Source organism: Prionailurus viverrinus, chromosome D3 (genome assembly GCF_022837055.1).
Source record: "Prionailurus viverrinus isolate Anna chromosome D3, UM_Priviv_1.0, whole genome shotgun sequence".
In the NCBI taxonomy this organism is placed as follows: domain Eukaryota; kingdom Metazoa; phylum Chordata; class Mammalia; order Carnivora; family Felidae; genus Prionailurus; species Prionailurus viverrinus.
Genome location: NC_062572.1, coordinates 42622429 through 42636041, shown reverse-complemented (window position 1 = coordinate 42636041; position 13613 = coordinate 42622429). Strand labels below are relative to the sequence as shown.

Genomic DNA, 13613 nt, shown 5'->3' with positions numbered 1-13613 from the left:
ATCATGATTACAATTTTTTATAGAAAACGATTTACTACAGTTTATCATGTAAAGGTTATTACACTTTATTACAGATTAAAATCAGGCAAAGGAAGAAATTCAGAGCAGAGCGGGGTTGGGGGGGCGCTTCCAAACACAAAGCCTCCAATGGTCCTTTCCCATGAAGTCAGAATGCATTACCCTCCTGGCATCAATGTGTGATAATGCACACAGAGTATTAATAACCAGGGAAGTTCACCCCAGCTTCAGTGTCCAGAGTTTTAACTGGAGATGCATTACATACGCATGACAGAGTGACTAATTGCCCAGGTGGTTGAACTCAGTCTCCAGGTCAACTAATACCATTGGGACTCAAAGCTCCTACCTTAAATGACACCAGACTGTCTCTAGTGTAGAGAGTCCCTACCCTAAAACTGTTTATGTAACCAGTCTCCCAACTTCCCCACCTCCCAACTCAAGCACACTAAAATAAAAATAATCCTATCAGGTATAATATAGATTACCTCCCAGAAGCTGAGGACAAAGGTCAAACTTCTGTTTGGGCAAGGCCAAATTCTTTAATACACGTGTTCATGGAAAAGCTTATATACAAATGCTTATAGCACCATTACAGCCAAAAGCTGGAAATCATGCAAACATCACCAACTGCTGAACCTATAATATATTAAGGTATATATATATATATATATATATATATATATATGCCTCGATATATATGGATATATATGGATGTATAGATGTATCCATTCAATGGAATATTGTGCAGCCATTAAAAAGAATGAAATACTGATATATGCTAAAACATGGATGAAACATGAAAACAAATATCAAATGAAGCAAGCCAGACACAAAGGCCACATGTTATATGATTTCATTTACATGTAATGTCCCAAAAGGTAGGTTCATAGAGACAGAAGGAAGATTAATGGCTGCCAGTGTATGGGCAAAAAGGGGAACTGAGAAGAACAAGGATTCTTTTGGGAGTGATGGAAATATTCCAGAATAATATAAGGTAATAGTTGGACAACATTGTAAATGAATTAAACCACTAAACTGTACACTTTAAAGTGGAGAAAATGGTTAATTTTATCTCAGTTTTTAAAAACCTATATTAGCACCCTTCTCTCAAAGAGCACACAATCTAATGTTTATAATATATTATATTATATATATATTATATATATAATATAATATATATATTATATAATATATTATATATATATAACAAAAAAAAAAAAAAGAGATCACTCACCCTTGTAACTAAAATACAGAACAGACTGAAAGCATTAAAATTTGCTAAGAGGGTCCAACATGGCAACATAAGACTCTGAACTCACCTCCTCCCACATGCTAAATCTAGGCCTATATAGAGACAATTCCTCTGGAAGAAGACAGGGCTGATTACACAGCTTCTACACAACAAATGGTAAAGGGACCAATAGGAAAAAGTAGGAGAAATATGGATAAAACAGGAACCCCACTCCTGACTAGGTGACCTAGAGGAGAGAAGGGCATTGATGAGAGGCCAGCACACTGACTCACCTGCTCTCAGGCATAGCAGTTTAAAAGGCAAATAGACTGTAAATGAAGGAAATACATTTACTCACACTAAAGCATTGAATAAATAGGTATAAAACCACTGGAACTCTCACTGGGGTTAAGAGGCATTTTTACATTCTATATCCACCTTCATACCATAAACAAGACCAGGGTCCAGGTTCTCTACCAACTTGCTAGGGCCACCCCAGCACACTCTAGACCTCTGGCCCACACCAGCTCCAGCTATCCCTCAAAGACAGCCCCCACACAGTACACAGGTCCCTAGCCATGTCAGCCCTAGCTCCAGCAATCCTGTCAAGTCAGCCCTGACATAACACCCTCCAGAACCCAATGGGCCTATGCCAAATCCAGCCATTCCACAAAGGCAGCCCAGCATAGCACATCCACATAGGACATACCCAGCCTACACCCACTCCAGCTCCACCATTTCCACAGAGGTAGCCACAGCACATGTCCCAGGACCTCCAAGCCATGCCCACTCCAGCTCTAGCCAGCCTGCCAAAGTCATCAGGCACACTGCCTACACAGCAGGCAGTCCTACACAAGGCCACTCCTTCAATACCAAGAAAGTTAGCTCTTTTAGCTAATTCATACAAACACACACAGAAAGTCAAACAAAATGAGACAGAGAAATACATTCCAAACACCAGAAAAAAAGAAAAACCTAAAGAAAAGAAGATAAGTAATTTACCTGATAAAGAGTTCAAAGTAATGGTCATAAAGATGCTCACCAAATACAGGAGAAAAATGGAAGAACACAGTGAGAACTTCAACAAAGAGAAAGAAAATATTAAAAAAGAACCAATCAGAGCTGAGGAATAACTGAAATGAAAAATACACTAAAAAGAACCAAAAGCAAATTACATAAGAGAGAAGGATGAATCAGCAATCTGGAAGAGAGAACAGTTGAAATTATACAATGAGAACGGCAAAGAAGATTTTTTTAAGGAGGATAGTTTTAAGGGCCCTCTGGAACAACAAGCATACAACATTCTCATTATATGGGTCCCAGAAGGAAAAGAGAGAGAAAAACTGCCAGAAAATTTGAAGAAATAATGCCTGAAAACTTCCCTAACTTGGGAAAGGAAATACATACCAAATGCAGAAAGCATAAAGAGCCCCTAATAAAATGGGCCCAAAGAGCTCCAACAAGACATATTATAAATAATAAAATAGCAAAAGTTAATGAGAGAATGTTGAAAGCAGCAATAAAAAAACCAATAGTAATAAATGAGGAAAACTACATAAGATGATCAGCTCATTTTTACTTTAGAGAGAGAAAGAGAGAGAGAGCACACACACAAGCTGGGGAGAGGGACTGAGAGAAAGAGAGAATCTCGAGCAGGCTCCATGCTCTGTACAGAGCCTGATGCAGGGCTAGATCCCATGGCCCTGGGATCACGACCTGAGCAAAAATCAAGAATCAGACACTACACTAAAACAAATGAACCACCCAGGCACCCTGATCAGCTCATTTTTCAGCAAAAACTTTGCAAGCCAGAGGGAGTACCAGGATATATTTAAAGTGCTGAAAAGGTAAAACTTACAACCAAAAATACCCAGCAAGGCTGTCATTCAGAATTGAAAGAGAGATAAAGGGTTTCCCAGACAAGCAAAAACTAAAGGAATTCATCCTAAACCAGCCTTACAAGAAATGTTAAAAGATCTTCTTCAAGCAGAAAATAAAGTACCATCACTAAAAATAGGGAAATATATGAAAGGAAAAAATCTCACTCATAAAGGCAAAAACTATAGTAAAGGCAGCAGTAGATGAACCAATTAAAAAGCTAGTATTAGGATAAAGACAAAAAAAGTAAACTTGGGCACCTGGGTGGCTCAGTCGATTAAGCATCCGATTAAGCATCTGATTTTGGCTCAGGTCATGATCTCACAGTTCGTGAGTTTGAGCCCTGCATAGGGCTCTCTGCTGTCACTGCAAACCCTGCTTCAGATCCTCTTTCTCCCTCTCTCTCTGCTCCTCCCCAACTTGCACATGCGCATGTATGCACACATACTCTCCTTCTCTCAAAAATAAACATTTTTTAAAAACTTAAACTCAACTATAGCTACAATAAGTAGTTAAGGGATACAAAATTTAAAAAGATGTAAAATATGATGTCAAAAACAGAAACAACAGATATACAAAACATAAAGACAAAAGAACCCAAACATAACTCTAAAGAAAACCATAAAATCACAAGGGAAGAGACCAAAGGAAGGACAAAGAAACACAGAAGAACTACAAAAACAACCAAAAAACAATTAAGATGTCAGTAAGTACATACCAATCAATAATTACTTTAAATAAAATGGACTAAAATGTTCCAGTCAAAAGACATAGGGAAGCTTAATGGCTAAAAAAATAAGATCCATCTATATGCTGTCTGGAAGAAACTCACTTCACATCTAAAGTCACATATAGACTAAAAACATAAAGTGATGGAAAAAGGTACTCCATGCAAATAAAAACAAAATGAAGGCTGAAGTACCAATACGCATATCAGACAAAATAAACTTTACAACAAAAGATAAAGAAGAGCATTACATAATGACAAAGGAGCCAATCCAAGAAGATGATACAACAGTTACAAATATTTATGAGCCCAACATAGTAGCATCTAAATATTTAAAGCAAGTATTAAAAGACCTAAAGGAAGAAATTGACATTAATACAATAATAATAGGGGACTTCAATACCCCACTTACATCAATGGATACATCATCCAGATAGAAAATCAATAAGGAAATATTGCCCTTAAACAACACACTACACCAGATGGATGTAATAAATATATACAGCACAATTCACCCCAAAACTGCAGAATGCACATTTTTTTTTAATGGCACATGGAACATTCTTTAGGACAGGTCATGTGGTAGGCCACAAAACAAGTCTCAATAAGTTTAAAAAGACATGGAGCATCTTTTCCAACCACAATAGTATGAAACTAGAAATCATTTATAAGACGAAAACTAAAAAAAAACCATAAACATGTGGAGACTAAAAACTGTTACTGAACAACCAATGAGTAAACAAAGAAATCAAAGAGGAAATCAAAAAATACTTTGAGACAAATGAAAATAGAAACACACAGGGTGCCTGGGTGGCTTAGTTAAGTGTCCAACTCTTGATTTCAGCTCAGGTCATGATCTCAGGGTCATGGAATTGAGCCCGTCTGCTTAAGATTCTCTTTCTCTCCCTCTGCCCCCCCCCCCACTTGCATTCTCTCTCCAAAATTAAAAAAAGAAATAGAAAAGAAAAGAAAAGAAGGAAAGGACAGGAAAGGAAAGGAAAGGAAAGGAAAGGAAAGGAAAGGAAAGGAAAGGAAAAGAAAATGGAAACACTTTTCCGTCTTTTTGCAACTTTCCAAAATTGCAGCAAAAGCAGTTCTAAGAGAGACGTTCATAGTGATACAAACCTACCTAAGGAAACAAGAAAAATCCCTGAGGTTTGGCTGTAGGGTACTTGGGTGTTTGGGAAGGAAGAATTTTTAAGTTTACAGGTCTAATAATTAGGAAACCAAATTACTATACTTATTGATAACTGAGAATTCTGTAATTTGGAATAAACATGTACTAAAATGAAAAGGGGCTTTCAGTTGAGGCTAGGGAGAATAAACTGTTTTCCCAAAAGGACACTGTGACAGCTGTGTGTCAGACCTCTTGAAGCTGGCATGTGGGGGCATAAATGAGGGTTCTTGCTTTCCAGAAAGGAAGGGAAGTTGTGGATAGTCTGTATGGTTGGCCTGCTGGGTAGTGACACTCAGGCTGGTCCCAGGCCACGGGCAACAGCTGACATGAGATGTAGAAAGAAGGGGCAATAAAGCAGTTTGTAGCAGAAAAAAGAAAAAGAAGAAAGAAGAAAAATCCCAAATAAACAATATAACCTAAACTAGAAAAATAAGAACAAAGCCTAAAGTTAGTAGAAAAAAGGAAATAACAAAGTTTAGAGTGGAAATTAAAAAAAAAAAAAAGATTATAGTGGCATAACTGAAATAGAAACTAAAAAAGAAGAACAAGAAGAAGAACAAGAAGAAGAACAAGAAGAAGAACAAGAAGAAGAAGGAGGAGGAGAAGGGGAGCAGGAGGAGGAGGAGGAAGAAATCAATGAAACTAAAATCTGGTTCTTTAAAAAGTTAAAATTGAAAAACCCTAGTCAGACTCATCAAGAAAAAAGAAAGGGCTCACATGAATAAAATCAAAAATGAAAGAGAAGTTACAACTGAAACCACAGAAATACGTAGGAGACTATGTATCACAGAAGAGTACTAAAAAGAATTATGTGCCAACAAAATGGAAAACATTGAAGAAATGCATAAGTTCCTGGAAACACACAACCTTACAAGACTGAATCACAGAGAAATAGAACATCTGAATATACCAATTACAAGTAATGAAATTGGATCAGTAATTTAAAAATTCCCAGAAAACAAAAGTCCAAGACCAGATTGCTTCATATATGATATCTACTAAACATTTAAAGAGTTAGTAACTATTCTTCTCAAATTATTCCAAAAAATTAAAGAGGAAGAAATTCTTCTAAACTCATTTTACAAGGCCAGCAGAACCCCAATACCAGAATCAGACAAAGATACCACTAAAAAAGAAAATTACAGGCCAATATCCCCAATAAACACAGATGCAAAAATCCTCTTCGAAATATTCGTAAATCAAAATCAACATGTTAAAAGGATCATACACAATGACCCAGTGGAATTTACCAATATAATGTACCACATTAACAAAATTAAAGATAAAATATGATCACCTCAATAGATGCAAAAAAAGCATTGACATATACAACATCCATTTATGATAAAAACCCTAAAAAAGTGGATACAGAAAGAACACACCAAGTATAATAAAGGCCATATGTGATAAACCCTCAGCTAAAATCATACTGAGTGGTGAAAAGCTGAAAGCATTTCCTCCAAGATTAGGAGCAAGACAAGGATACCCATTCTCACCACTTATTCAGCATAGTACTGGAAATCCTAGCCACATCAATTAGGTAAGAAAAAAAAAAAATTAAAGGCATCCAAATTGAAAAAGAATAAGTAGAACTATCACTACTTGCAGATGACATAATAATCATCTATAGAAAACCATAAGGCTCCACTGAAAAACTATTAAAACTAAAAAAATAATTCAGGAAAATCTCACAATACCAAATGAACATACAGAAATCCAACCCATTTCATTTATGTACACTAATAATGACCTATCAGAAAGAGAAGTTAAGAAAACAATCCCATTTACAATTGCACCAAAAAGAATAAAATACCTAGGAAAAAATTTAACCAAAGAAGTGAAAGACCTGTACTCTTGAAAAGTGTAAGACATAGATGGAAAAAACTGAAGACAAGACAAATAAATGGAAATATACACTGTGCTCATGGACTCGAAGAATTAGTATCGTGAGAATGTCCACACTACACAAAGCAATCTACAGATTTAACGCAACCCCTATCAAAATACCAATGGCATTTTTAACAACTAGAACAAAGAATCCTAAAATTTGTATGGAACTACAAAAGCCCTAAATAGCAAAAGTGGTCTTAAGAACAAAGCAGGAAGATCGTGCTGATTTCAAAGTATATTAAATGTACGATAATGGTACAAAGAAACACACATACATCAACAAAACAGAATGGAGAGCCCAAAAATGAGCCCATACATGTATAATCACCATTTAGCAACTACCTTAAAAATAAGTGATTTGGGCAAGACTCATCAATGGATGCTGTATTACTTTTTTATTGCTACTTTCAAAAATGTCAATTGCCAGGATGCCTGGATAGCTCACTTGGGTTAAGCATCAAACTTCAGCTCAGGTCATGGTCTCACGGTTCATGAGCTCCAGTCTCAAATCAGGCTCTGTGCTGACAGCTCAGAGCCTGGAGCCTGCTTCAGATTCTGTGTCTCCCTCTCTTTCTGTCTCTCCCCTGCTCATGCTCTGTCTCTCTCTCAAAAATAAACATAAAAAATAAAAAAATTTTTTAAATGTCAATTCCTGAAATACCTGAGAAAAGTTCCTGAGAAAAGACTCAGGAACTTCCAAATTACAGGATACTAAAGAGACATGACAACTGAATATAAGGCATGATCCAGGATTTTATTTTGCCAAAAATTTCCGGGATAACTGATAACCTGAATAAGGTCTATATATGAGATACTAGTGCTATATCAATAACAGTACTATATCAATGTTAATTACCTATTTTGACAATTGCATTATGATTACATGTGAGAATTTCTTTGTTTTTAGGAAATATAGAATGAAATATTTCAGAGTAACTTTTTCTCTTAAATAACTTATTTTCAAATGGCTTAGAAAAAATTATGTATAGATATCTACATACAAACACACACATAGAGGATACAAGAATACTCTGTATGATTCTTGCAACTTTAAGAGAAAAATATCCCAGCTCATAAACAAAAAATGACAAGAAAACTGGAGATAATTGTGGAGATAAAGAAATTTCACATGAAGTTGAAGTCAAGGTAATAGGAAGTGTTCAAGTCTAGACCTGAACATTCAGAGGAAATATAACTGAAGATATTCATTAGTATAAGAGAGGAAAACTTAAAGTTTAAAAAAAAAAAACTATTAAAAGGAAATGTCCTCGAGGCACCTGGGTGGCTCAGTTCATTAAGCAGACTCTTCAGTTTGGCTCAGGTGGTGCCTTACAGTTTGTGAGATGGAGCTCTGCACTGGGCTCTGTGCTGACAGCATGGAGCCTGCTCGGGATTCTCTCTCTTTGTCTCTCTCTCTCTCTGCTCCTCCCCCCGCTCAAAATAAATTAAAAAAAGAAAAAGGAGAGGCGCTTGGCTGGCTCAGTCGGTTACACGTTCAACTTCGGCTCAGGTCATGATCTCGTGGTCTGTGAGTTCAAGCCCTTCATGGGGACCTGTGCTGACCACTCAGAGCTTGGAGCCTGCTTCAGATTCTGTCTCCCTCTCTCTCTGCCCCTCCCCCCATCTCTGCCCCTCCCCCTCCCTCTCTCAAAAATAAACATTAAAAAAAAAAAAGGAAATGTCCTCTTAATAATTAAACTGATTACTCTAAGAGATGACATACAAAAAAGCTGACAAAGTAAAAAAGTTAAAGATAGGGTAGACAAATTCATTCATAGCAGCTACTGAGGAAAACTATACAAGCATACCTCAGAGATACTACAGGTTCAGTTCCAGACCACCACAACAAAGCTAATATCACTTTTAAAAAGTGAGTCAAATTAATTTTGGGTTATGCTTATACTACACTCATCAACTAAGTATGCAACAGCAATATTTCTTAAAAAACAACATACATATTTCATTGCTAAAAAATGGAACCATCATCTGAGTTTCCAGTGAGTTAATCACTGATTACAGATCACCATAACAAATATAATGAAGAAGTCTGAGATATGGCAAAATGAGACAGAGAGACACAAAATGAGCAAATACTATTGGAAAAATGATGCCAAAGACTTGCTGAATGCAGGGTTGCCAAAAACCTTCAATTTTAAAAAAAAAAAAGGCAATAACTGCAAAGCACAACAAAGTGAAGCACAATAAAACAAGGTATGCCCATATTTTGGTACATATTTCCAAAGTTAAAAATTTGATATCAAAGAAGGCAAAAATGTTGCCATTTGGTGTTATAGAAATATCCCTGAACTGGTTCAGTCAGTAACCTCAGTCATTAATAAGTATATCACTTGTGACACTTTTATTTTACCTATACATAGTTCTAATCCAAGAGAATTACCTATTTAGGGAAATTAAAAATTTAAGTGAAAAGGGGCACTTGGGTGGCTCAGTTGGTTAAGCATCTGACTCTTGATTTTGGCTCAAGCCCTGAGTTGAGCCACCACACTGGGCCTGGAGCCTGCATAAGATTCTCTCTCTCCCTCTCCCTCTCCCTCTGTCCCTCCCAGGCTCACGTGTGCCCTCTAAATAAATACATACAAACATATGTACATAGACACATAAATATTTTTAAAAATAAACAAAATTTAAATGAAAATATTTTAGTAGTTTCAGACAAACTTTATCTCAAAATAATGCTTTTGGCATATGTAACTAGAATTTACAAAGGACAATATCTTTTAAAATTTTTTTTTTTTTTCTCCAACGTTTTATTTATTTTTGGGACAGAGAGAGACAGAGCATGAACAGGGGAGGGGTAGAGAGAGAGGGAGACACAGAATTGGAAACAGGCTCCAGGCTCTGAGCCATTAGCCCAGAGCCCGACGCGGGGCTCGAACTCACGGACCGCGAGATCGTGACCTGGCTGAAGTCGGACGCTTAACCGACTGCGCCACCCAGGCGCCCCAGGACAATATCTTTTAGAAACCACATCTAATAGGTAATTTATTTATTCTTACCTGTTACTCCTTTTAACTGATTTGTTCTGCCATGGTGGATCTATCACAATTACATCATATGTTTTCCTACCTGAAAACAAACACAATGTATTTCAGAAAATACCTTCCATAGATGATCACTTTAAAAACTAAAGTGCAATGGGGCGCCTGGGTGGCTCAGTCAGTTAAGTGTCTGACTTCAGCTCAGGTCATGATCTCACGTTCTGTGAGTTCAAGCCACCCCGCGTCAGGCTCTGTGCTGACAGTTTGGAGCCTGGAACGTGCTTCAGATCCTGTGTCTCCCTTTCTCTCTGCCCCTCCCCCACTCACACTCTGTGTGTGTCTCTCTCAAAAATAAACATTAAAAAATAAATAAATATTAAAAGTGCATTTACTACAGATACAAATATAATGGAATGCAACAAAAGGATTTGTAGCATTTATTCAAATAGAATAATTTAACCTAGAAAAATTAAATTTCCCTTATAATTTAGTACAACTAGAATTTTAACATAATTTCACCTATTGCTATTTATTCAAAGACTACCTGAAAATAACTACAGCTCACTTAGCTAGATACCAATCATCTGTAAATGCCCTATAAATCTTTGTAGCCATGTTAATATGGTCCTTTCAAATGTAGGAGGGGTTAGTTTTGGGGGTTTTTTTTGGGTTTTTTGCTTTACTTTTTTTAAACTTTCTTTTGAAATAATTTACCTTAAACCTGATATGCCCACCATAATATAACTTCCCCAAATGTCTATAATTGCCTTTTTCTGGCCCAGGATCCAAACCAGGATCACACATTGCATCTAGTTGCCATGTGTCCTCAATCTCTTCCACTCTGGAAAAGTTCGTCTTTTTTTGTCATTTATTACCGACACTTTGAAGGCTACTGGCCACTTATCTTATAGAATGTCTCCTAATTTGGGTTTGGTACTTCCTCATGATTAAATTTAGTTATTAATTTTTGGCAAGAGTATTACCAAAGTAATCAGGAAATAAGAGATGTCAAAATGTCTCATTATTGGTGATACTAACTCTAATCACTTGGTTAAAGTGCTGTCTACCAAGTTTCTCCAGTTTTCCCTTTGTAATTAATAAATATCATGTAAGGAGATATTTTCAGACCATGCAAATATCCCATATCTCATCTTTTCACCTACCACTTTGACATCCAATTACTATGGTGTTTGCCAGATAGAAACTTTCTAGTTCTATCAGTCTACCCACATTTATTAATTGGAATTTTACTGTAAGGAAGAGCTGTCCTTTTATAAACATAGCTTTTATAAACATAGCTATATTTTGGTAAATATAGAATTTCATACATAATCAAAACAGTGCAAATTAAAATGAGGAAGTAACAGTTTTCAAACTATTAGAGTGACAAATATCAAAAAGAATGGAAAACAGCATTCAAAATAGCAAAATTTCCCATTAATTTATTATCCTGTCATCTACCCTGAAGAATCTGACATGAATAACCACTCGTATGTAACATGGCTTGTTAGCAATTAAAAGAAGCTTTTCCTTAATGAACTATGTCAATTAATACCTTAAAATGTTGCTATTAAATGCCCAAATAACAATAAATAGCAAATTTAAATATTTCTTTCCTACCTCATCTCTTAGATTATAATAGTAACAATTTATTAAATACATATAAGTCCCTGACATAAGCAATTGATGCATATTAATTCACTTAATTCTTAAAATGACTTTCAGAAGTAGGTTATTATCATATCCATTTTATAAACTAGGAAACCAAGGCTCTTTTTATTAGCCCAAAGACTAACAGTTAAGCTTCAGAATCTAAATCCAAATTCAGCTGTGGACTTCAATCTTTAAATTGTGTTAACATTATACAGGAAAATATTTCAAGAAATTTTAGACAATAAATGTGAACATTAGCTTAATATGTAACCTAAAAGGTTATGGTGTAAATATTCATATCTGAAGTGTTTCCAATTTGCTATAAAGAAAAGTTAAATAAAATTGTTTAGGGGTGCCTAGGTGGTTCAGTTGGTTAAGCATCTGACTTCAGCTCTGGTCATGAGCTCATGGTTTGTAGGTTCAAGCCCACGTTGGTCTCTGTGCTCACAGCTCAGAGCCTGGAGCCTGCTTTGGATTCTGTGTCTCCCTCTCTCTGTGACCCTCTCCTACCCACACTCTCTCTCCAAAAAAAAATTTTTAATTTTTTTTTTTAAATTTTAAATAAAATTGTTTGGCCAAAACCAAATGTATCCTGAATTCCAAAGTACAGAGCAGCAACTGTGTTTGCTCTCATGGGGACTAATTACTTTTTGATGCTTTGTTCATAATTCTTATTTAATTTTTTTTAATTTTTTAAACCCAAACTCAGCACTTTTAAAATTTTTAAACAAAAATTACACAGAGAAAATGAAGTGTTTACCCTATCCTCATAAAATGTTGACCCTCATTCAGCATTCAGACTAGCTCTTGACTTTTAATGCCACAGAAAAATTATATTTTTCTAATAGCATAATTACTTACAGTTCAGAAGTGGATGCATGCAAGAAATGTCAGACAAAAGAAAACGGCTTTTTGGTGGCACCAGGTATTTCTGTCCCATTAACGTAATGATTTTTGTAAAGCTAGAGTTGTTTTCAACAATCCGTGAAAATAAATCCTGTTCTGTAACAGACATATCCTCTTCCGTCAATTGTAATGCCTGCAGTTCCATTTCATTCAGAGAAGGCAAATGCTTTGCCATTGCACATAATTCTGACAAATTGCAGGTATCAAGTGGTAAAGTAATGGGCTCACTACACTTGTTCCATTTTTCAGAAAGTGGATGAAGAAAGCCACTTTTGAGGCCTTCTTGGATTAACTCCGAAGAGCCATCCAAAATCAGTCCCCTGATCTGTAAGAAAAATTTGTTACAGTATATTAAAAAGTCATTAACATTAAAACAATTACCTAAATAATGAAATTCCTACTATGTTTTGAGTATTTGAACTTATGAATGAAATCAATATTTTTTTTTCTTTTTTTTTTTTTTTTTTATGAAATTTATTGACAAATTGGTTTCCATACAACACCCAGTGCTCATCCCAAAAGGTGCCCTCCTCAATACCCATCACCCACCCTCTCCTCCCTCCCACCCCCCATGAAATCAATATTTTTTTTTTTTTTAATTTTTTTTTTTTCAACGTTTATTTATTTTTGGGACAGAGAGAGACAGAGCATGAACGGGGGAGGGGCAGAGAGAGAGGGAGACACAGAATCGGAAACAGGCTCCAGGCTCCGAGCCATCAGCCCAGAGCCCGACGCGGGGCTCGAACTCACGGACCGCGAGATCGTGACCTGGCTGAAGTCGGACGCTTAACCGACTGTGCCACCCAGGCGCCCCGAAATCAATATTTTTAAAGCTTACACTAAAATAATTTTAACATACAATGTAAAAATAAAACTATGTGAGTATACCTTTGAAGTACTGTTTCTTAAATGTGGAATGAAACAAACCTCATAAATTCATTTACAGTTAAATAAATAAATAATGCACATTAAAAAACCACATTCTTAAAAATGTATTAAAACGAAGGGTGCCTGGGTGGCTCAGTCAAGCATCCAACTCTTGATTTCAGCTCAGGTCATGACCTCAGGGTCATGGGATTGAGCCCCAGGTTGGGCTCTGGCTGAGCATAGAGCCGATCAAAATTATCTCTATTC

General features: G+C 36.2%; 1 protein-coding gene across 3 annotated transcripts in view; it reads right to left on the bottom strand.

Moving 5' to 3' along the window:
* Window positions 1-13613, bottom strand: part of METTL4 (methyltransferase 4, N6-adenosine) — a 51947-nt gene that overhangs the window by 16062 nt on the left and 22272 nt on the right. For all 3 annotated transcript variants that reach the window (XM_047828325.1, XM_047828323.1, XM_047828326.1), the window contains exons 4-5: window positions 12435-12804; window positions 9939-10008 (exon numbers count right to left, since the gene is read on the bottom strand). In XM_047828325.1, coding sequence (XP_047684281.1) covers window positions 9939-10008; window positions 12435-12804 — 440 coding nt within the window. The remainder of the gene's footprint in view (window positions 1-9938; window positions 10009-12434; window positions 12805-13613) is intronic.